Here is a 25,019-nt window from a genome sequence, read left to right on the forward strand (position 1 = left end):
CCTGCAGTTGCCACAACAGACTAACCCAGCTTCCCGACGGAAGGAAAGGATTGTGCGTGGAGTACTTATCTTTAGCTGGCTTGCTGGTTGTTTCTAGGCCAGTTAAAGGTGCTGGCTTGTAAAGGATAGATATGTAATAGCTGTTCCCTATTACAGTCTATGCAGTAATGAAATCTCAGGGGTGTGCTGTCAGTAGCAGCAGGAGGAGGAGGAGGTCATTTATGCGCTTGTGATCTCCTTCGCACTGAGCAGACGTTCCCTTTGGGCCTGATTTTCGTTTTCCCCTCTTTGGAACTCATCCCAGTCTCAGATCAGAGACACTCTGCAATTTCTGAAGCCTGTTAAAGTGTGACTTTCTCCCTTAGCAGGGAAAGTGAAGTTCCGCACATGGTAGACTTTCTTTGGGTTTTCTCGCTCCTCCTACCTTCCCCTGCCCACACAATAGCAGTTTCCCCCACTCTTTGGGCCACCATTTTAAAAGGATCTCTGACAAGAAATTGACATGGTCTAGCACAGTGGTGGCGAACCTATGGCACAGGTGCCAGAGGTGGCACTCAGAGCCCTCTCTGTGGGCACGCGCAAACAGAGTCCCCACCCCCACCCCACCATCTAGGCTGGCCTGGGCCGCTGGGTTCAATTATTAGCATTAAACCTAAGACCTAGTTTTGGGGAAGCAGTGTAGGTAACCCTGTTAAGTGCTGTTAAACCCCACTGATTTTCCTGCAAAGAACTAAAGTGTGATACTTTACCTGGGAGTAAGCTCAGTTGCTGGCAATGGGGCTTGCTTCTGAGTAAACCCTCCTAGGGTCGTGATTCACCTGTTCGAAGAGTTGCACGGTTGCATCAAAGCAAAGCCAACAACTACCACCAAGCTTACTCCTGAGTAACGCACGCCTTGGAGCCAACAATTTTTTTCTAAACTAAAACCTCAGTATTCAGCTTAAATTGCCATGTTGGCACTTTGCGATAAATAAGTGGGTTTGGGGTTGCAATTTGGGCACTCGGTCTCGAAAAGGTTCGCCACCACTGGTCTATCAACTGACATGCTGGACCACAGGTGTCAAATTCACGGCCCTCCAGATGTTATGGACTCCAGAACATCTGGAGGGTCGCAAGTTTGACACCTATGTGCTAGACCAAAGACCACAGGGGGGAAAGTCATCAGGCAAGCTCCCCAAGGGAGGTTGCATGGAAACAGCAAGGACAAAATGGTGGATCAGCTCAGGTAGGGACACTTTGCAGGGGAGAGTCCCAGCGTAAACAAAACACTGCGGGCAAAACCCACTGTGAAGCAAACACCCATAAATTCATGCCGGCATAAACGGCCAAAGGGTTGGTTTTTATACGCCTGTGCTCAGGTTGCTAAACTGCTTGGAAAAAAGCTGAATAGAGACTAAATAGGATATTATTTACCAGTATCAGGGTTGTTGTGATGATAAAATGGAAGTCAGGCAAACACTGTAAGGCCCTTTGAGTCCCTGGTGTGGAGAAAGGCAGGGTGTAAATGCACTAGAATGGATATGCCAGGTGGTGTCGCTTCCATGTCGTGAAAAGCTTCCACTGCCCACACAGGAAACCTCGGTCCCTTGCCACCTATGTCTAAGGATGCTGTTGATATTCTGACCTTGTGCTTGGAGTCAGTAGGAAGGTGGATGAGGGGAAACCGGCTGATACTGAACAATCTCAATAATACAGAGCTTCTCTGAGTGGAAAGGCAGAATTGGGACTTGAGCTCTCTCTTGTCTTCGAGGGGGTTCCGCTCCCCTTGAAAAGTCAGGTTTACAGTCTGGGAGAGTTGCTTCACATAGCAGTCACCATAGAAAGCCAGGTGCTGTGGTGGCTCAGAGTGCTTTCAGCTGGTGCTTCAGCTGTGTTCATTCCTCAGTCAGTTCTAGCCGCCCTGATCCATGCCAGATTTCCAATCAGACTGGACTACTGCAATGCACTCAACATGGGGCTACCCTTGAAGAGTGTTTAGAGGCTGCAACTAGAGTCAAATGCTGTGGCTGAACTGCTGCTTGGGGCCAGCCATCAAGAGCACATAACCCTGCTATCAGAGCATTTACACTGGCTCCCAATCCACGCCCGATCCCAGTTCATGGAGCTTGTTCAGACCTTGAAAGCCCAACATGGCTGGGGACCAGGGTATCTGAAGGACGGTCTTCTCCCATGTGTTCTTGCTTGCAAATTATAGTGGGGAGAGGCTCTCCTGACTGACCCACCAATCAAAGAAGCCTGTTTGGAGATACATGAGAAATGGCCCTCTCAGGGGCAGCCTCACAATTGTTTTAGTTATTTATTTATTTACATTTATTCCCGACCCTTTACCAGGGAGACACACCTGGTTGCCTGTCAGAGCCCGGGTCTGGAAATAATAGAAACTGTAGATTTGCGCTGAAGTCTTTATTTCCAAGTGAAAGGTAAACATCAGTTCTGAAGATCCTGCGCAAATCACTTGCCTATATCCCCCACAAAACCCCGCCCCCCTGTAGCCAAAAGGTTCACTCTGCCCCTCGAACAAAGCAGGAGAAAGCTGAGAACGTTTCACCCTTGATAAGGGGCTGCTCTTCCTGGCTCCAAGGCCGCAGACGGTGGGAGCCTCGGAGGGCTCGCCTGGCCTTTGGGCTGCCAGCCACCAGGTGGTACCTGGAAATCTCCCACTATTACAGCTGATCTCTAGACAACCACGATCAGCCCCCCCCCCCCCTGCTGAAAACGACTGCTTTGGACGGGGGACTCTGTGGCATTATACCCTGCTGAGGGAGCCTGATGACCGGACACCGGCAGAGAAGAAAGCCTCACAGTTCCCTTGCAAATGCTGGCCACCCACAACCGTCCGGCTCACCCCAACGGCCATTGCCCCACTCCCAACCTATAGGAGGCAGCTGAAGACAGTCTCATTCAGGACTGCACTTGATTATGTTTAGTAGCAGTCCTGAGCAGTGATTTTAAATGTTGGCTTTCTGTTTCAATGTATTTTATCCAATGCATTTCATATACGCTGTAAGCCACCTTGAGTTCTGTAAGGAAAATCAGAGGCTCGCATTGGTGTTAGAAACGTGGGTCCAAGGACCCTCAAAATAATCTGGACAAAGTTGGTGAAGCAGGTAACAAAGCTTTTATTGGTTTACGGTCTTGCAAGATCGGGTGTCCACCCAGTAGTAGGCACACCCTTCCTTTGTTCTACAACAGTTTATAATACTTTTTCAGGACCACCCAATCCCTCCCTCACTTCTCCATTGGCTAGGAGATGAGGGCCATAGCCTATTACAATTCATCTAGGCATACTATGTCATATACCAGGTGGTATCTCCTCCAATTAATACATCTCTATATGGTCATTTCCTGTAATTAATATTTGGTTCTTAGTTGTCAACCCTTCGTTAGTGTCTTCATGATATATATCCATGCACCTGCCATGTCTTTGGTTCCCTTATCTTACTGTGAAGACACCATCATATTTTACCCCTTCATCCAAAGGCCTTCTACCTTGGCACAGGATTCAGTCAGCCTATAAGCTGGGTACCTCTTGGCACAAGAACCTAGGTCTTCCTGACTCCACTCCCCTGCTTTGAAGACACTCATCCAGCTTGTTAGGGGCCCTCTTATCAGCAGGTGTCTGTTTGGCACAAGAACTCATGTTCTATTACTGTTTATGACTATTGAAACCAGGCTTCAGAAGCATCTTAGAAAAAGACTTTAGCTAGAGGCCTTAAGAAGCTTCTGAATGGAGTTTCTGCTTAATAGCACCTACTGATTAGGGTCTAGAGAAGCAAGCTGTTTTAGCTATTTTACACTTTAAACTGAGAGAATAACATTTATAGCAGGATTCATTACACATGAAGCATTAGGATACATATATTGAACATGAGTGATTAACATATTCTTTAAGTTTCATTATTTAGCTACAATATAAAAGCATTCAAATATACAAACATGATTATAAACTACTACATCACCACATCACCTATTATTCCCCTCTAACCCTTGACCTTTCTGTTCTTCTGCTAGCTCATTTTAAAGCAGGTGTGCTTTTAATTGGGATATGATAAGAAATACACAAGTCAAATGGAATATACTAAGCATCATACTCCCATCTCTCTTTGAATTCCATCCAACTTAACAGGCTTTATTCAAGTGTAGATACTATACATGGACTTTATATTCAGAGTTCACCTACTAAATCTTGTGATTCTGTGAAGGGTATATTCTTTGTGACTTCTAAATCCAATATTTGTGCACTAAATATGTTTATGTGTGTAGATAACTCAATATAATCTTACACCTTATGAAAACACCTAAAGCTACCTTCTTTTATAACTTATAAGGCAATCATTGTCATTGTCCCGTGTATACTTTATAAAAGTAACACCTCTTTGGCATATGTAAAAGCAACATTTTCATCTATCACAATGGCAACCGGAACTCATTCCCCGTCATTGGTGATTGAAGGTGATCAGCATTCCCTTCCTTATCGTGTTCCCAACTCTGGGCTGGAAATGCCCGGGGGTTTGGTGTTGCCTGGAGAAGGTGGCGTTTGGGGAAGACAGGAAGCTCAGCAGAGATGTGGGGCCCTCTGAAGCTGACATTCCCTTCCGGAGAACTGATCGCTGACATCTGAAAATCGACCATAATTCTGGGAACCTCCAGGGCCCACCTGGAAGTCGGCAACACTACTTCCTGGGCTCGTGCCACTACCAACAGAGCGAAGGACAGTTGCCAGCGCTTGGTTGGTAAATAACTCGAGATTTTGTGGTAGGGTCTGAGGAGGGCAGGGTGGAGCCTCAGCAGGGTATAATGCCACAGAGTCCCCCGTCCAAAGCAGTCATTTTCAGCAGGGGGGGGGGGGGATGATCTTGGTTGTCTAGAGATCAGCTGTAATAGTGGGAGATTTCCAGGTACCACCTGGTGGCTGGCAGCCCTAAGGCCCCTTCGAGGCAATGCCTGCCAGTGGCACGGACTCAAAAGGGGATGGAGAAACCTGGAACTGACCCATATTCAGTGGCTGGGGAAAAGCCCCCCTCCCTGTGCATTTTGAATTCCACCTGCCTGGGCCTTTGCTGAGAACGTCAGATGCCCATTCCAGCATGCACAACATGTGGCCCAGATTGCCTGTTAACAGGCCGCCGCAACAAAGTGCTTTGAAGAGCACCCAGAATAGACTTCAGTGCCCAGGTGCTCTTGCTTAGTTCTCGGTGAAATCCTAATTAAGTTCCCCAGCAGTCAGGAAGAGGCAATTTGACTCATTTATAGAGCTCGGGGGGCGGGGGGCGGGGGGTTGCACTCTGCAAAATATTAAATTCTGAGTGAGGCAGCCTCTAACATTTCAAAACAGTGGGTGGCTTTTAAAAAAAATATCTCCGACTCACACTTTCCCGAAGTGTTTTGCAGACGTCAGCTCCACAATCCTGACAACATCCTTATAAACTAGGCCAGTAGGAAATAATGAGTTGGAATCCAGCCAGCGTTTCTGGTGATGAAAAAGGGAGAAGGGGAAGGCCCCACGGGCCACCCCAAAAAGGCTGTTCTGGGAATCAAAGGACCTGTATGGACGAAAGCCACGTGGGATACGGATTGCAAAAAGGAAAGGAATTGGACTAGATTGAAGGCTGGATCTAGTCCAACAGTCTTACAAGTTTATTTGCTACCCACAGTGCTCTCTTTGGTCACCCTCAAGGGGTCCCCAGTATGGCTCAGTTCATTGTCACCAGGGGAAGGGCCTTCTCAGCCTTGGGCCCTACCCTGTGGAATGCACTCTCTGGTGACACCCGTGCGCTGCCAACTTGTTTAGTTTCTGCAAGGCAACCAAGGCCAAACTGTTAGGTTGACCTTCAGAGTGTAATCCACGTGTTTGGGTTGTTTCGTTAGTGGTATGGTGGTAGCCATGTATTTTAAGAGTTTTAACATTTTCATGTTAATATTTTATATTTGTTATCTGCCTTTATTGAGCCTTTTAAACTTGTTTATATTATTTTAATGCCGCATGTTGCTATGAAACCCTCGGGGTGACGGTGACTTTTTAAAAATCTAATGAATAATGTATATATTTTGAGATTTAAAAATTAATATTTATATCTTGCCTTATTTCCTTTGACTCAAGGCAATGGAACTATAAGCTGTAAGGACACAAAACACTGTAGTCCATTAAGAAATAAAGTTGAGGCTCAGCTATAAAGACACACTGCTAAATCTGAGGAGTCTGTCACCCTTCTCCACATATCCCCTGCCACAAAACTGAAGAAGAATTGGATTTTAAACTTCACTCTTCTCAACCATAAGGTGGTTTACAAACTCTTTCCCTCCGCCTCCCCACAATAGACACCTTGTGAGGTAGGTGGGGCTGAGAGAGTTCTGAGAGAACTGTGACTGGCCCAAGGTCACTCAGCAGGCTTCATGTGTAGAAACATTAAGCATTACTTGCATGCCTTCCTGAATGTAGTAAGTGAAGGTGCCATTCAGTCCATTCCGGAAGGTCTAGGTACAGGGGTGGCCAACCTATGGACTACAATTCCCATCAGCCCCTGCCAGCATGATGGGAATTGTAGTCCATGAGCATCTGGAGCGCCATAGGTTGGCCACCCCTAGGATCTGGGAGGCCAGGGTTTAAATCCCCACTCTGCTCTGGAAGCCTTTTGAGTTATCTTGGGCCAGTTGTATACCATCAGCCTAATAACCTACCTCACAGGGTTGTTGGGAGAATAAAATGGAGAAGAGGAAAACAATGTAAGCCACTTTGGGTTTCCATTGGATAGGAAGGCAGGGTATAAATGAAGTCAGTAAAATAAAATAACACTTTGAAAGGGGCCCAGAAATAAGTACCGGTAGGTAATCAGTGAGATCATCGCTGAGATGGGGTTTGAATCGGGTTCTGCATAGCTTTTGCGGTGCAGGGAAATCAGACTTCATGTCGGTGCATACATTTACCCATCTTCAGAGAATAAGAACATGGTGGAAGATTTTGGATTTTTGTCCAAATGTTACGCGGCATTCCTGAGAGTCTTCTTTTTCCCAGGACAGTCTTATGAGATCCGAATGCTCTGTAACCCCAAGATGGGAGAATTGGCAGAAGGTCGCAAGATGTTGAAGGTGAGGAATGAAGAGGAAATCTTTAGGCCTTTTTTAAAAAACAAACAAACCCTGAGAACCTTTCGGTGCCTTATTACACAATTCCTAATCAACCCACGGAACTCATTGCCACTGTAAAGGGACAACCACTACTGTAAATAGAGTTTTGAAAAAGGGTTTCAGGCAGATTCTCCTGTTGCTGATTTGCTGTTAAAATATTTCAGCTTCTGTTTTCCTAAGTCAAATGTTGCCAGCTCTCCTAATTTGCAAGCGCTCTTAGATGTCGTCATTTCAGATATGATTTGGCAAACTGAAATGGAGGTGTGTTTCACCTGTGCGGGAAAAATGCTCCTTTTCTATTCTCCCACTCCTCAGAGTGTGGCCAGGGTGGTATTCCATGACCGGAGACTACAATATACAGAGCATCAGCAGCTAGAAGGGTGGAGATGGAACAGACCGGGTGACCGCATCTTAGACATTGGTAAGCAAGTATATTCCCTTTGTTTAAAAGAAAGACTCACTGGCCCTCCCTGCATAAAACCTCGAAAACGTTTCTAAAACGTTTTCAATCTTTACCAAGATTTATGTCCGCACTCTCTCCCTCCAAACAATTCCTGGCAGCGATTTTGTGTGATTTTTGCCCTTTTCTTTTTGTGAGTACGTTGTCAATTCCTGCCTTTGTGCTGTGATGCTCTGCACCTTTTGTGCCACATATATCGAAGAACAGCTTCCCCCTCAAATGGCAAACAAACAACAGAAACGCTCCACAGCAGGAGAGGGGGAACCGAGAGTGAGCGCAGAAAATGGCAGCAAGAAGGAAGTCCGGGGACTGCAGAGAAGCTCGGAAAACATTTTAAAGAGAGAAGCACAACAACTGAAGACATTTTCAAAATGTTTCAGCCTCAAGTAATGGGATCCATTTAAATCATGTTGAGGCTGGAAATAAAACATTTGGGGGTAAATACAATGTGGAAAGGAAATTTGCATGTTCACAAGGGAATTCCACTGAAGAGAACTTGCTAAACAAATACAGTGGAATGGTAATGTGAAAATCAGAGCCCAGATGTTCATCTAACAGGCATGATACCCACCCGTGGATTGGCCTAAGACATTTCCTGCCCCACAGTGTGTGATAGGGAAGTTGTGTACCTAACTGTCAAGGCCTCGCTGACAAGGGACTTTATCTCATTTGTAGTTGCCAACCTCCAGGTGGTAGCTGAAGATCTCTTGAGATTATAGCTGATCTCCTGGTGACAGGAGAAAATGGCTGCTTTGGAAGGTGGACTCTAGGGCATTATATCCCACTGAAGTCCCTCCCTTCCCTTCCCCTCCCCAAACTCCACCCTCCTCAGGCTCCACCCCCAAATCTCCAGGTATTTCCCAAACCAGAGCTGACACACACACACACACACACACACACACACACACACACACACACAGAGTGGCGTATCTGCAATGGAGACATGGGGAGTAAAATGTCCCTGGGCATCCCCTTGTTGGGGGGGGGGCAAGAAATGTAGGTCCGTTTGTGGGGTTTTTTGTATTTTTAGTGTTTTTTTCATTTTTGGCCTGCAAGGGGCGCAGTTTTTAGGCTAGCACCACCAAAATTTCCGAGAATTTTTGGGAGACTCTCTTGATGATATCACCCGGGTTTGGTGAAGTTTGGTTCAGGGGGTCCAAAATTATGGATTCTCACCGTGGGTGCCCCATCCCCATTGTTTCCAATGGGAGGTAATAGGAGATGGGGGCTACACCTGAGTATCCTGAAGATACTCAGAAATTTTGCTACCTTAATAATTGCTACCTTAATAATTGCATAATTTTGCTACCTTAATAATTGCACCGCTGAAAGCAGGCACCCCTCCCCAAATTCCCCCAGATTCGCCTTTTAAATCCATCCCCTTCAGCATAGATTTAAAGGGAGAATCTGAGGTCCCTAGTTTAAACATTGAAAGTGATGCTGTTTCAGGTTGGGAGATAATCCACCCCAAAACAGCATCACTTTCAATATTGTTTTAACTGGGGACCAAGATTCTCCTTTTAAGGTGGATTTAAAAGGAGAATCTGGGGTCCCCAGTTAAAACAACATTGAAAGTTTGGGGGTGGATTCCAGCATTGCTTGTTTAAACTAGGGAGCCCAGATTCTCATTTTAAATCTACCTTAAAGGGAGAATCTGGGGTCTCCAGTTTAAATAGCATTGAAAGTGATGCTGTTTCCGCCTGTTGGGGGGACTGGATACAACACCATAAAATGTTTTCACAGCAGTAATAAAACATTTTGAAAGAATTTTGAAAACGTTTTCATTTTTTTTATTTCTGCTGTGTGGCATAGCTCATTGCTGTGTTCAGATTTGTGATGTGATGGTGACTTTGAAATGACCTGGTGTAAAAAATCATTGTTTGGTCACGGTGGGGGAGGGCAGCCGCCCATGGAGGGGGGTCACAAAACTCAGATGGTGTCCCGGGCTCCATTTACCCTAGATATGCCTCTGAATTATCTGCCCTGACTGGCAGCAGACCTCCAAGGCAGAGGTCTTTCACATCACCTTCTACCTGAACCTTCCAGCTGGAGATGCTGGGGACTGAACCCCGGGGGCGGAGCAAGGGGAAACTGCGCCCGGGGCACATGCGTACCCTGTGCCCCTGCCATGGCACTGCCCCGCCACGCCCCCGCCGCTGCTTCACCCAGGGCATTGCACGCACACACACCGCCCCGTTGCCGCTGCGCCACTGCTGAACCCAGCCCTTTCTGCCTCTCCCACTAACTCACAACCCACACCTAAACAAAACCATTGAGTGGTCTGACGTGGTTAGTATTGCCTGCTTTGACTGGCAGTTGCTCTCTAAGGTCTCTCTAGAGGAGGTTTTTCACATCATCTACTCCTCAATCCTTTCCACGGGAGATGCCAGAAGATTGAACTGGGGAAGTTTTGCATGCAGAGCAGATGTCCAGCTACTCAGCCAAACAGAAAGGAACTAGGAATCTAAAGGTGACAGTGGTGTCAGGGAAGGGAGAGACAAGGGGAAGGGTGAATGGGCATGATGGAAATGCTGGGGCGTGTCATGAACGTGTGGTTGAGAGTCAGTGTGGTGTGGTTAAGGTGTTTGACTAGGATAGGGGTGGCCAACCTATGGCACTCCAGATGTTCATGGACTACAATTCCCATTGGCCGTGCTGGCAGGGGCTGATGGGAATTGCGGTCCATGAACATCTGGAGTGCCATAGGTTGCCCACCCCTGGACTAGGATCTGGGAAACCCAGGCTCAGATGCCCACGCTTGCCATAGAAGCTTGCTGGGTGACTTTGGGCCACTCTCTCAGCCTTGACCTTGGAAGGCATTTGGATGGGAGACCTCCAAGGAAGGCCAGCACTGGGATGCAGCAGCAGGCAATGGCAAACCAACTCTTGCCTAGAAAACACTATGGGTTTGCCCTAAATCAGCTGTGACTTGACTGCGAAAAGGTAAAAAAAAAAGGGGGGGATGTTTACAGCTGGGAATGGGAACTAAGGATTTAAGGCAAGGCCTGGTGGGAAAAGCAGGGTTGCAGGAAAAGAGAGCATTGCCCAGGTCTGTGCATCCCCTTCCCCCTAATTTGTACCACAGAAAAAATTGCTTGCGTTGGGGGAGATTGTGCTGGAGTCCTGACATAACCTTCTTCCTTTCATGTCCTACCCCAGATATCCCAATGTCTGTTGGTGTCCTTGAGCCCCATATCCACCCAACATTGCTCAACACTGTGGAATTCTTGTGGGATCCCACTAAGAGGACATCTGTGTTTGTCCAGGTGAGCGGGCAAAAGGCGGTGAGACTTCTGGACATGGCTTTGAATCTTCAACTCCATGCAACCACCATGAGAGTCTTCTTTTTCCCGGGACAGTCTTATGACTGAGCACAGATTTGAGCACGATTTGGATCCCCCTACATGATTTGGCACTAGGGGTTTCCCCCCAAACACAGTCTCAGAACTGAAGAGCTTACAGTCTAAAATAAACTAGAATCAAAAAGCCCTGGGAAAGAAGAGGTCTGAGAATATACAAAGAGAAAGCAACGTGGTCTCTAAGCAAAGTCAGGAGACTGGTGGCATGTGGAAGGCCAGCACAGTTTATTCCAGCTTTTGAGGCCTGGTGCCCATTCTTCATATGGATGAATCTGACAGAGTATGCTGGAATAAACTGTGTTCATTTTTAAGGTTCCACTGGACTCTGGTTTCCATTTCAGCTGAAGACCACATCATTTCTGGGCAGATTTCAGGCCCAGCATCTCAGGTTTTGGGGCTTAGTTTTAGTTTTGGCCTTGAAAACTGATTGGTCATGGATGGTAGGGGAGTCCCTTGATTGTGCTTTGATTTCTCCTTTGATTTCTCCCCCCTCGGTGTATCAGTTTCCAGGGGGAGAGACTCTCATCTATCCCCACCATTCAGGAGTGGGAATAATTCCTATAAAGGCAGTGTTGTAGAGTGGTTAAAAATGGCAGATTCTGATCTGGAGAACTGGGTTTGATTGCCCTCCACTTGAAGCCTGCTGGGTGACCTTGGGTCAATCACAGATCTCTCAGAACTCCCTCAGCCCATGTGAAGGCAGGCAAGGGCAAACCACCTCCCGACTTTTGCCTTGAAAACACTACAGGGTCGCTGTAAATTAGCTGTGACTTGATGGCGCTTTCCACTAGCAAAATAATTCCTAGCAGTAGCCAACAACATTTCACAGAGCTTGGCACAGTAATCCCCCCAACAGTCCTGCAAAGTAAGTCAGTAAAATGACTTCATGGTATAGGCTGAAAGAAAATAGCTTGCTTTATTGGTGAGTTCAGAGGTCAGGTTTGAACCAATGACCTCACGGCTTACAGCCTGTACCTCAGCTACTCTTTTTCCTGCAATAGGTCCACTGCATCAGCACTGAATTCACACTGCGCAAAGGTGGTGGAGAGAAAGGGGTGCCCTTCCGCATACAGGTGGATACCTTCCGGCCCAATGAGAAGGACGAACACGTGGAACACTTACACTCGGCCAGCTGCCTGGTGAAAGTCTTTAAGGTAAAGGCGCCTTACCTGGCAGGGGCAGGGGATAGAACCCGGACCCTGGTTTCAGGGTTCGTCACATGACAGTCTTGGCACAGCTCATCTCTCGCTCGTTCCAGCTGCTCCAGGATGAACATGGGAGTAAATAAAAGCCATTACTCCCCAGACACTTCCTTCTGCATAAGACAGGACAGCAGATCGCTTAGGAGCAATTGATCAGAAGCTAAGAGGGATGGGATTGGACATTTATCTTGGGTGGGAAACCATGTAAAAGGATTGTTGAAGGCTTTCACGGCCGGATTCAACTGGTTGTGGTGGGTTTTCCGGGCTGTGTGGCTGTGGTCTGGTAGGTCTTGTTCCTAACGTTTCGCCTGCATGTGTGGCTGGCATCTTCAGGGGTGTATCACAGAGGGAAGTCTGTTACACACGGTGTCCAGAGAAGTATGTCCAGAGAAGTCTGTTATACACTGGACACACTGTGTAACAGACTTCTCTCTGCCTTTTTCATGGTGCCTCGTTGAAAGGAGAGTCCCTCACCGCTGTCATCTGTTTTCTTCTTTCCCTGCTGCAGGGCTCTGTCTTTGCCCACCTCTTGGTGGCTCAGGGCCCAATTGCAAGAGATGCAAAGGTCTAGGACTGGAACTCCAGATGTCTAATTTAGGAGAAAGCAGCTAAAGGGGAGGAATTAGGATCAGGACTCAGGTTGCTGACTCTTCCTAGGATGTTTCAGAATTGATATTTTGCCTGACTTTTTTCTACTATCAGGACTCTGCGGGAGCCATTTGTTATGGGGGAAAGGCTATCCCTGTCCCCTTCCTCAGAGAGATATGTCAGTCACAGAGCTCCCACATTGTGTGTAGCTGACGCTGTCACATATCCGATTCCCCACCACCCCCATGTGCATTTGGGTGGGGTTTTTTGCAAGTGTCACTCCTGGGGTGGTTAAGTGAGGGTAGCAAGCTAGCACTGAAACAGCTGAGCACGATTGAGTTTCTTCCCCGCCAGAATGGATGGAGATTTGGGAAAAAGTTAGACAGTGGGAGAGGACAGTTACGGAGAACATTAGAGAGGGCTGTTGCCAAGACAGAGAACTGGACCGTTATTAGAGCTGTAACCGGAGTTAGAAAGACCAAGAACGAAGAGTTAGTTGGGCTGTTCTTGTTTTTTGCTGCCCTTCTAACCCTTTTCCTGTTTTCCAAATTAAATTTTTCTTAGAGGCTAAACCCACCCTTTCCTAAGGAGCATATCATTCCTCTGCCCTATATTTGCTCTGCTAAATAACCCAACAATTTTCCAGCCAAAAGGAGCCGACCGGAAACAGAAAACAGACCGGGAGAAGATTGAAAAGCAGTCTCTCCAAGAGCGTGAGAAGTACCAGCCTTCCTATGAGAGCACCGTGTTGACAGAGGTGAGAGGGCCGCTGCTTCCAGTCTGTGCAGGGTCACCAGGTCCCACCTGGCCACTGGCCAAGGAGGGGAGGTGGAGTTGCCAGATTCAGGTTGGGGAACTCCTGGAGATTTGGGGGTGGAGCCTCAGGTTCAGTGGAGTCCAATGGCGCGGCGTCCACCCTCCAAAGCAGCCATTTTCTTCAGGAGAACTGACCTCTAAAGTCTGGACATGAGCTGTAATTCCAGGGGATCCCCAGGTCCCACCTGGGCCCCTTCCACACATGCAGAATAAGACACTTTTAATCCACTTTCACAGTTGTTTGCAAGTGGATTTTGCTATTCCACACAGTAAAATCCATCTGTAAAGTGTGTTGAAAGTGCATTATTCTGCATGTGCAGAAGGGGTCCTGGAGGCTGGCATTCCTAGATGGGCCAGTGAAATGCACCTTCCAAGTTCTAATTGGCCATGCTGGCAGGGGCTGATGGGAACTGTAGTCCGTGAACATCTGGAGCACCCATGTTCTCATGTTTCTCTCCTTGGATCTAACTCTCTGCCCCTGAACCTTCTCTTAGTGCCCGCCATGGCCAGAAGCTTCCAGCAACCTTCATACTCCTCCGGCCACACCTGGCCTGCTCTCTCCGCATCCCTTCAAGTTCCAGACTCCTGAAAGGTCAGCCTCTGGAGATGCACAGGTGCCTTCACTCTTTTGATCCTCAGGCATTCATCCAGCATAAGCCATGTTACCTTGTTCTCCTTGGCAGGGTCTGTTCCTCGCCCAGCTACGCGTTGGACAGCTCATCAGAAAGTACGGTGGAGGTAAGACCGTGTGGACAAACACACGACGACCAGCCTTGTTGGAACAAGGCCTGCTGAGTTTTTCCTGCAGATCCCCATGACTTAGTGCACGATGACAATGAACCAAAGGAGGATGTTGGGCTGGATCAGACCAGTTTTTCCACTGAGGAAAAAAGCATGGATAGATCCCCTTGGACCACCTAGATACTGAATCCATAGAGATCCAACTGTTGTAGTCAGCGGTGGGGGGGGGGGGCGCCCCAGGGCAAAACCTGCTCCAGGTGCACCCCACACCCACCCAAGAGCTAAAACAGATAAGAACAACATCACCTGTCTTGATGTGTCCATAAAAGGCAAGCGGCCTACTTAGCCAACCTCAATTGGCCTCAAGGCAGTGCTGGAAAGGGACAGGGTGCCTAATGGGTTACTGTTTCGCTCCTTTAACCTCCTAATAGCTGAACAGGGGAGCCAGTTTTGAGTAGCTAAATCAAATGGAAATTCAAGGGTTAAAATCCATCTTCCTGGCATGCACAGCTCTGAGGCAAATTGAGGCTACATGAACCTGTAATTTGTGCTGGACAGATGGACCCAAGAAGTGTGATCCCCTTCTCATCCATTTGAGCCCAAATGTGCACTTTAAGGTCTTGGCTGATGAATTCCCAGAAGTCAAGAACTCTGTAAACTATTGTCCTGGTATAGGGATTCTCAACCAATGATCGAGGTGAATCTAACCTTGAGGCAAGATTAGGTAGCTGCTGTAAATGGCCTGTATGGAGGTGCGTGAAAGGCAAATGGACAGATAGCACTGAGTAGTGGTTAGAGCAACTGAACAGAATCTGGGATGCTCAGGTTCAAACCCCCACTCTGAAATGGAAGCTCGCTGGGTCACCTTGGGCCAAATTTAACTTACCCAATAGGGTTGGTGTGAGGAAGCGGGAGTCCTATGTATGCTGCTTTGAGCTCCTTGGAAGGAGGAGGAGGAGGAGGGTGGGGCTGAGAGAGCTCCGAAGAGCTGTGACTCGCCCAGGGTCAACCCTCTGGCTTGTGTTGGAATTCACAGGCTAATCTAGTTCCCCAGATAAAGCCTCCACAACTCAAGTGGCAGAGCGGGGAATCAAACCTGGTTCTCCAGAGTAGAGTGCACCTGCTCCTAACCACTACACAACTGCTGCTCTCAAGAAAGGTTGGGAGAAATAAAAATACATAAAAGATAGATTTTATTTCAGGGGTCTCAATCCACAAAAAAGATTGCCAGGAGCTACCCAAAGTAGTCTTCCCTTCTCCTCATCAAATACAATGTCAGAGCGCCTCCTTGTGGCCCATATCTACACACGTTGCCCTGACGGCTGAAATAGCGCCCAAAACACCCGTGGAGAAGTTTCTATAGAGCTGCTCTTTAATTAAAATACCAAAGCGAAGGGTGTTGCAAGTGTTGCCATCTTCCAGATGGTGGCTGGAGATCTCCAAGGAATTCAACTGATCTCCAGGTGATAGACATCCTTTCACCTGGAGAAAGTGACCACTTTGAAAGGGGAACTCTATAGGCATTGTACCCCTATCAAGCCCTTGCTCTCCCTAAACCTCTGCCCCTCTCAACCTCCACTCCCCAGTTCTCCAAGTATTTCCCATCGTGGACCTATAGGAGAACCCAAGATTTGTAGCTCCTGCTCCTGGCCATTCTGTATTTCAAACATGCCACTCCTTTCCCTGGTTAGCTTCTCTCAGGAGACTGAAATGAGGTGCACACAAAAGACCTACAAGAGGCATCTGGAATCGGCAGGCGATGTCTTTTAAACCCCTTTCAAAAAGCTTCCCAGAAGCAATCAATTGCACAGCAAGGGGCTTTCAAGGCAAGTGAGAAGCAGAGGTGGTTTGCCGTTGCCCTTCCTCTGCAGAGCTGGTCTCCCACCCGAGTACTAGCCAGGAATGACCCTGCGGCTGTCCAGGTCATAGCATCCACAATATATGTCCAAATATACCTGAGATTAAGCTGGACTCTTGGACTCCAGTCAAAAGAATGGGCTCTTAGTTTGTTTAGAAAGAGTCTAAGAGAGTGCCCTGTGATTGCTGCATAATCATTAGATACCTGCAGGCAAACTGCTATATTTTAGTCTTATCCCTCCACCCTCTTTGGAATATGGGGAAAATAACAATGACCTACCTGGCAAGGCTGTTGTGTTATGCTAATTTGTTAATTGTGAAATACCCCAGAAGCTCTACACAAATGCCTAGGGTGGTCATTAGTATGCCTCTTAATTTCAACTTTACTAGCTGGTTTCAACTTTACTAGCTGCTTTACTAGCTTCAGCTTTACTAGTATGCCTCTTGGTTTCAACTTTGCTAGCTTGGTTTCAATTTTACTAGCTGGCTCCAGATTTGGAGAGAGCCTGTTGCGTTTTTGCGTGCTGAACAGCACTTTCACAGTTTTTCCAGACAACCATCCAAACTCTCGCTTCAACCCCAGACTGTGTCCAGATTGATCTCCACCTCTTGTGCTATAGGTAGTAGGGTAGCACCAAGGGGGCAGGGTGGGTGCGATGCATCAGGCGAGCACCTGTGCGTGGGCATGACAGGGGCGTTCTGGGGGGTGGGGGTGGGGGCGCAGGCATGCCCCGGGCACAGCTCCCCTTTGCTCTGCCCCTGGCTATGTGGAATGTATTTTCAATGCCAGGGTTAATGGAGAGATAGATAGGCTTATTGTTGTGGTCAATTGATCCATAAAACAACCTCATATAGCAAACAACAGTATCTGGTCAATAATAGCAAACAGGTCCATAGATTAAAGGAACAAAAGAGGTAATTAGTGGAGAGAAATGCTTGCTGATTTGGAGGTCGTGCCTGGAGGAGGGGGAGGCAGCTTAGCAGAGACGTGAAGGCATGATGGAGCCCCCCCCCCCCTAAAGCCGCCTTTTCCTCCAGGATCTGATTTCTGCAGTCTGGAGATCAGCTGTAATTCTGAGAACTCCTGGCCCCTCCAGGCAGATGTTGGCCATTCTAGCCAGAGTTCAGATCTGGAAAACCATTAGACCAGGGGTGGCCAACCTATGGTGCTCCAGATGTTCATGGACTACAATCCCCATCAGCCGCTGCCAATTGTCCATGCTGGGAGAGGCTGATGGGGGTTGTAGTCCATGAACATCTGGAGCACCATAGGTTGGCCACCCCTATGCAGACCTTTGTCTCCACATATTCTAAGAGCACGTGCACACCACCATATATGCCAATGTGATGCAGAGAGCCAGCGTGGTATTGTGGCTAAAAGTGGTAGACTCTGATCTGGAGAACCTGGTTTGATTCCCCACTCCTCCATGTGAGCGGTGGACTCTTATCTGGTGAACCAGACTTGTTTCCCCACTCCTACATCGAAGCCTATTGGGTTAGTCGCAGTTCTCTCAGAACTTTCTCAGCCCCATCTATCACATCAGGTGTCTGTTGTGGAGAGAGGAAGGGAAGGAGTTTGTAAGCTGCTTTGAGACTCTTTACAGGAGAGAAAAGTGGGGTATAAATCCAAATTATTATTCTTCATGGTGAGCAAACTGGGTCCACGTCCGTGTCAGGGACTGATTGGGGTGACTTCTCAGCCAGGCTTGATTTCCAGAGCTCTGAGGTTACAACTGAGGCCAGTGATCCCATTTGTCTGTTCCTTCCAGGCCCTGAGCCCAAGTGCCTCCATCTTGGAAACACAACAGTGGCTGCACAAGAACAGGTTCTCCAGTTACTTCCGGGTTTTCGCCAGCTACACTGGTGAGGCTTCTCCTGTTCCACGGAAGGACTGTTTACAACTGATTGACTTGCTTCATTTATGCCGGGGGTATCAAACAGGTGGTCCGGAGGCCACATTCGACCCCTTGAGAAGGCTTATCAGGCGCTCAAGCCAGCTGAGGCAACTGCCCCCCCGCCCCCCAGCCACACTCAATTTGGCCTGGCGAGCCCACTCTGCTGCAGGCTGGCCAATCTAGGCAACTATCCCATCTTGCTCGCAATCTGGTCTGGTGAGCCACCCCTTCACCCCAATGCCAGTCTGGGCTGATGAAGCTGCTGCGGGCTCACCGAGTGAGGCAACCACCCCTCCCCCATGCTAATTGGGGGGGGGGAGAAAGCCTGCTGCAGAGTCACCAGGTGAGAAAGCCCCCCAGTGCTGACCACCTCCCCCAGGACTTGCTAGCTGAGGCAGCCCCTGAGCTCCGTGCGTCCGCCCCGACCAAGTCACATTTAAGCCAAAGCCAGCCCTCATGGCTTACGTCATTCTCCTCTCATCTGCTTTATCAACACAACAACCCTGTGATGTAGGTTAGGCTAAAAGTGTGTGACTGTTTCAAGGTCACCCCACATGCTTCAATAGCAGGGATTCCAACCTGAGTCTCTGGGATCCATATTAGAAACTCTCCCCTCCAAACCTTGTGGGTATCTCTATGGCGTTCCTTGGGCACTTGCAGAAGGTGAGAGGTATTTTTCTAAACCCTGTAAAACTAAGGAGAAGAAATAAAACAAAAACCAGCCAGTTGGTAACTTGCAAACATGCCCTGGCAGCCCAAGAAGCTCAGGTCAGAGAAGTGGAGTTCAGTTCCTCGCATGTTCTGCTCTGCTTTAAAAATAAACTCTTTCTTCTACTGTCCTTAGATGTGAGTGGACGGATGCCTGTAACCCACTATGACCCCAACCACAAGCAAAATAGTTGGGTAACAGCTGCAGCACTTGGGAAAAGAGAATGGGAACAAAATGGAAACACAGAAACGTAAAGCTGGAAGGGGACTCAGGGGTCATCTAGTCCAACCCCCTGCACAATGAAGGAAATTCACAAATACCGCTCCCCACACCCTCGTGATCCCTGTTCCATGCCCAGAAGATGGCAAAAATCCTCAAGGATCCTGGACTCTGAGCAGCCTGGGCTGGAGGAAAATTGCTTCCTGACCCCAAAGCGGCAAGCGGAGTTCCCCTGGGCATGTAAGAAGGGCCCACAAGAGCCCAGCACTTACTCATCCCTTCCTGCCCTCCCTCTTATGTGTTCACAGAATCAGCATTGCTGTCAGATGGCCATTGAGCATCTGCTTAAAAACCTGATGCCTGTTCCACTGAGGAGCAGCGCTAACTGTTAGGAAGTTCTTCCGAATGTTTAACTAGAACATTAGTTCAGCAGAATCACATCAAAGCCCTCCCCAGCTAGTAATCCTACAATGTGATTAGTAGAAGCAACACACTGAAAAGGTACCACAGTCCTCTGCGGCGGCATAAACTGTGCGTATCTCTGACGACTGGAAAATGTCCCTGTCAGTTACATATCTGTTACTATCTTTTCCCTTCCCCTCCTTTCCTTCCTGAACACTATAAAAAGGAATTCAGATAACAGAGTAACATTTGAGGATTTTAGGTGACTGTGGACAATCGCTAATGCTTGGATTTGCATAAATTAAGCTAAGTGATTGTTTGTAAGCCATCTTGAGCTTATGCTGGGAAAGGTCTAAGCCACACACACACACACACACACACACACACACACACACACACACACACACACACACACACACACACACACACACACTCAGTCCAAGCACCCACACACACACACACACACACACTCAGTCCAAGCACCCACACACACACACACACACACTCTCTCACACTCAGTCCAAGCACCCACACACCCCGTTCCTAGTCTGGCCTAGCAAGCCTACTGTGGGCTTGCCAGACCAGAAGCCCACCCATCCCATTCCTGATTGTTCCTGGCAAGCCATCCTTCCCCATTGCCAATCTGGGCTGGTGATCCCGCTGTGGGCTCGCCAGCTGAGGCAGCCACCCCTCCCAATGCCAACACCTCCCATAGTGCTGATCTGGGCTGATGAGCCTGTTGGGAGTTCATCAACTGAGGCCGCTACTTCCCCCACCCCCGCCTGGCCCAACCAAGTCATATTTATGCCTTCGTTAATGAATTTGACACCCCCAGTCTAAACATTTTAAATAAAGAATATATAAATAAGGAGGCATTTTCAACGTGGGTCTCAGATTTTAATAAATGCTTGGCTGGTTCATGTCATGATCTCAATATTCTTTCAGATAAGGAGCAGCAGTGGTGTAGTGGTTAAGAGCAGGTGCACTCTAACCTGGAGAAACCAGGTTTGTTTCCCCACTCTGCCGCTTGAGCTGTGGAGGCTTATCTGGGGAATTCAGATTAGCTTGTGCACTCCCACACACGCCAGCTGGGTGACCTTGGGCTAGTCACGGTTCTTTGGAGCTCTCTCAGCCGCACCTACCTCACAGGGTGTTTGTTGTGGGGGGGAGAGAGAAAGGAGATTGTCAGCCCCTTTGAGTCTCCTTACAGGAGAGGGGGGTTATAAATCCAACACTTCTTCTCTTCTTCAAGCACAAGATGCATTTAATAATAGCAAACCTACAAAATGAATGCAATAAGGGTTTAACTTGAAAATGATATTGTTAAATTAGTGTTTCTGTGCACTGATTGTACATGCTCTAGGACAGGGGTCGGCAACCTGTGGCTCTCCAGATGTTCATGGACTACAATTCCCATCAGCCCCTGGTTGCAGACCCCTGCTCTAGGAGTTTTGCTGACATTTGACATCAGGTTACTTGACATACAGCTTGGAACTGGTTCAGAGAAGGTGAACGAACTACATTTAAAGTTAATGTCTGAACTGATTCAGAAATACCTGAGAAGCGGAACTGGAACTGGAAATAATGTTGCAAGGACTGGAATTCCTACATGATCCAACCATAAGTACTGGCCCTCGCCCCACCCCATAGTTCCATCATGGCTTGACTTTTAAAAAAAAGTTAATTATGAGTTAATTATGAGAGGAAAAGCAATTCAGAGCTTTAAGACAAAGGACTGTTGGCTACTGTGGGTTTTCCGGGCTGCCTGGCCACGGTCTGGTAGTTTTTGCTCCTAATGTTTCACCCACATCTATGGCTGGCATCTGCAGAGGCATGGAATGGGAAGATGTGTTTCTCTCCATGACACTCATCTCACTGTGACATGGCCCTGAATATTCTCCTTCCTGGATGTGGTCGCCCTCTGCCGTTGTGCTCAGGTCTCCGGGGTAAGCATGATTGCGTACCAGCATTGGTGAGGTTTTAGAACTGCTCGTCTCTTGGACACCTCCAGGCGATCAGCTTGCTTCAAAATCAGGGAGATGTCGATATGAAGTGAATTTTTTTTTTATGCAGTGGAATGTTTGTTCATTCTTTTTTCGCACATACACGCACATACACATACACACAGCAGCCCACTGGGTGTGTCTCTTGGGTTGCACCAAATGATGGGTTTACTATTAGTGTCCCCACCTCTCTCATTAGCAGTCCACAGTCTTGGCCAATCCTGTCACCTGAGGTCCTTTCCCTAAAGATGCCAGCGGGCAAACTCTGATCTGTGTGCCAGTTTGAACACCCCACTGCTCAGCCACTCCTCTGTCAGCAATATAGACCTGGTGCTTGACGCGGTAAACACAGCCATGAGGTAGCTGAATTCTTGCCTCTTCTGACTGGGCAAAGGCTGGTTAAGAAGCAGCAGTTGACCAAAACTGTTCTCCCTCTTTTGCAGTTTATTCATTTTTATCTTGTCTACCCTACAAGAAACTCACCCGCAGTTTCCCTGGTTCTCCCTTTTGTCCTCACAACAGCCTTGTGAGGTAGGTTGGGCTGACAAGACATGCATGTGTGACTGACACAGGGCCACCCAGCATGAATCCATGGCAGAGTGGGAATTTGAACTCGGGCCTTCCAGGTCCTAGTCCAGAATTCTAACCATTACACCACATTGGCTCTCTCGGTCTCCTGTGTGTGCTACAATCCACTTCTACAGAGCCTTTGGCTGTTGGATATGGATGCTCTAGCCCTAGGGGTGAGTTTAACTCCGGGCGCCTGATAAACTGATGGATTACGGAGTGAGCCTGACAGCCCCTGCTGCCATGGCCAATTGTCCATGCCAGCAGAGGCTGATGGGAACTGTAGTCTATGAACATCTGAAGCGCCAGAGTTGGACACCCCTGCTCTAGCCACATTCAACAATGGATGCCGACCTCCAGGTGGGACTTGGGGATCCCCCAGAATTACAGTTCATCTCCAGACTACAGAGATCCGGAGAAAATGGCTGCTTTGGAGGGGGGACTCTGTGGCCCGCTTGCACCCCACTGAGGTCCCCGTCCTTCCCAGGCTCCACCCCCAAATCTCCAGGAGTTTCCCAACCTGGATCTGGTAGCCTCACCCCGCCCCCATCCGTTGCCAGGGGCTGGGGGAACCTGGCAACTCTACTTTCAACTGCACTTGTATTTCCATTTCTGAGGAACATGTGAAAGCAGAGCCACTCTGGGTATGCCTGTAGGATGCAGCTCTCCTCAGTCCTTTGGAATCTTGTTCCCGGCCTGTTTAAAGATTATTAATTAATAAACTGATTTAGATTTCGTTTTTCTGATCAATTTTGAAGAATAAATTCTAAATTGTGCATGTGCGTGCGTGTGCGCGTGCGTGTGAGTGAACTTCCATATCCTGACAGATCAGAACCAAGACCTCAACACTGAAATGCAGCTATTCAGCAAGTTTGTTTTACCGGTATTCCTGGTGCCATTGCCAAGGGAAATGTTCCCTTTTCCAACTGCATCAATTCTGAACAAGAATGATTTTGCCTGTCAAACTGCTCTTTCTCCTGCAGGAGCCGATTTGTTAAAGCTTTCCCGCAGCGACCTTGTGCAGATCTGTGGCACCGCAGATGGCATTCGACTTTCCAATGCCTTGAAAGCCAGGTATGGAACTAGAAGGAGAGATGGTTTAATTTTCAAAATCACAGCAAGATGCACTCTCAGGAGAGAGAAAAAACACCCCAAAACAGAACATCTATCATGCCAGGCCCAGCAAACCCCCATGTTTTTCCTGCTTCCCAGCTGAGCGACAGTGCGCAATTTCACCATGGCTCAGCTGTGAAATGAACTCCTAAGAGTTAAACGAGGAGGGTTAAGACTCAGATACTCCTCAACAGTCGTTATTCTAAACGGACTGAGGATGTAGCAAAGTTTCTTGCTTTGGCCCTGAACAAAACTTAGTTAACCTGATTAGGTTTTATTCTGTTTTCCTCCCCTTTTAATATATTTTATTTATTTTATTTTAAATTATGCCTAATAAAGGTGATTGATTGATTGAGGTAAATGAGGGTGAAGCGAGCTCTACCACATGAGGGTGTCCTTGTAGGGGCTGTCCTCCCCTATTGAGTAGTCAACCTACCTGCAAGTCCACCATATGAAAAATAGGTTTCCTGGCAAAGAAGGGCACCTCCATACATCTCTGACCCCTCGAGCATCTGTTTTGATATAAATTGTCACTCATTTGCTCCTCAACAGTATCCAGCTTACCCCCGCACCCTTCCACAGCCTTCCTGCACTCTCCAGTCTTAACAGTTAGAATTATTAATACCTAAACCTAATTTTCCTAACAGTTCAGCCTTGGAAAGTAATATGTGTGCCTCTGAGCCTACAAAGAGTTTCTCTCCCTGATTTAAAACAGAACCAGAGTCTGTTGCCACTTGTTTGGGATTCGAAACAAGAACATCTGTGCAGCTGCACGTCCTGCACCTTGTTGTGCAAATTAAGCATGGCTGATTTTTGCCACTAGGCTGACAATACCCAGCTCTGGAGATCCTGATCCGAATCTGGGGATGGGATAGAGCAGGGATCCCCAGCGTGGGCACTTTAGTAATTCTAACCCAGGGTGGTGGGTGGGCGCAATCATAAAATGGCTGCCCCAGGAGGTGGAGTCAACCATAAAATGGCTGCCAGGGGACGTGTAACTAACCGAAAACTGTAAGGGAGTGATGTTTAACAAGATGCCTTATAAAATGTCATACTGTTTTCAGGGCCATATCCATACAGTTGACCCAGATAAAGCCTAGGGCAGTGGTGGCGAACCTTTGGCACTCCAGATGTTATGGACTACAGTTCCCATCAGTCCCTGCCAGCATGGCCAATTGGCCATACTGGCAGGGGCTGGTGGGAATTGTAGTCCATAACATCTGGAGTGCCAAAGGTTCGCCACCACGGGCCTAGAGTCTCCAGGGACCAGAACCTGTCTTTTATTTATTTATTTAGCTAAGGCACTGTTGATAGGCAGAGATAAACCAGTTCCAAAAGATTCCTCTGTTTCAAAGTTTTATTTGTTCAAAACTACAGTTTCAGGAGCTCTCCTGTGAGCTTCAGGGAGGAGTCTCAGAGCTCTATTTTTCGCAAACATGATTTACACACTCTTTTTATTAAACCCTCCCAAGCAACTTTTCTAACATTATCCATTAGTTGGGCTGTGAAGACATACAGATTGCCTGTCATGCTCTTAATCTTTACCCCCTCCCAAAGCTTTCTATATTTGGGAATATGGTTAAGTCATACTTATTCTATTTCATATCATACTTATTCTACTTCTGACTACCATAACAACCACGCGTTATCAGTAGTTTCTACATTCCGGCAGAGTCAGCCGTTTCTGTGTTTTTCCCAAAAATCCCTTTTCTAACTTCCTTAGCTAATGTATATGATTCTTACATATATGGTGAATTATAAGTTACTCTAATATAGTTCTTGTGACTAAATATGCATATATCTGTCCATCTTTCCGTCAGTCAGTCTGTCTATCTATGGCTTAAAACAGTATAATCTATTATTTCTATCACTGTTACCAGTGTCCCAAGGATCCAATGGTTAAAGGCACTTTGCACTCTGCACTGTGGCAAAATGTATACATATGTATTTATCCATATATATA

General features: G+C 47.6%; 1 protein-coding gene across 1 annotated transcript in view; it reads left to right on the forward strand.

Annotated features, from left to right (window-relative positions):
* LOC125444980 (transcription factor CP2-like protein 1) overlaps positions 1-25,019 on the forward strand; it is a 44,443-nt gene that overhangs the window by 6,742 nt on the left and 12,682 nt on the right. Inside the window, exons 3-11 of the mRNA XM_048517784.1 lie at positions 7,013-7,086; positions 7,441-7,546; positions 10,745-10,851; positions 11,946-12,098; positions 13,381-13,491; positions 14,045-14,142; positions 14,234-14,288; positions 17,918-18,011; positions 22,927-23,017. Coding sequence (XP_048373741.1) covers positions 7,013-7,086; positions 7,441-7,546; positions 10,745-10,851; positions 11,946-12,098; positions 13,381-13,491; positions 14,045-14,142; positions 14,234-14,288; positions 17,918-18,011; positions 22,927-23,017 — 889 coding nt within the window. The remainder of the gene's footprint in view (positions 1-7,012; positions 7,087-7,440; positions 7,547-10,744; positions 10,852-11,945; positions 12,099-13,380; positions 13,492-14,044; positions 14,143-14,233; positions 14,289-17,917; positions 18,012-22,926; positions 23,018-25,019) is intronic.

The sequence above is a fragment of the Sphaerodactylus townsendi genome, linkage group LG15 (assembly GCF_021028975.2).
Source record: "Sphaerodactylus townsendi isolate TG3544 linkage group LG15, MPM_Stown_v2.3, whole genome shotgun sequence".
Taxonomy (NCBI): domain Eukaryota; kingdom Metazoa; phylum Chordata; class Lepidosauria; order Squamata; family Sphaerodactylidae; genus Sphaerodactylus; species Sphaerodactylus townsendi.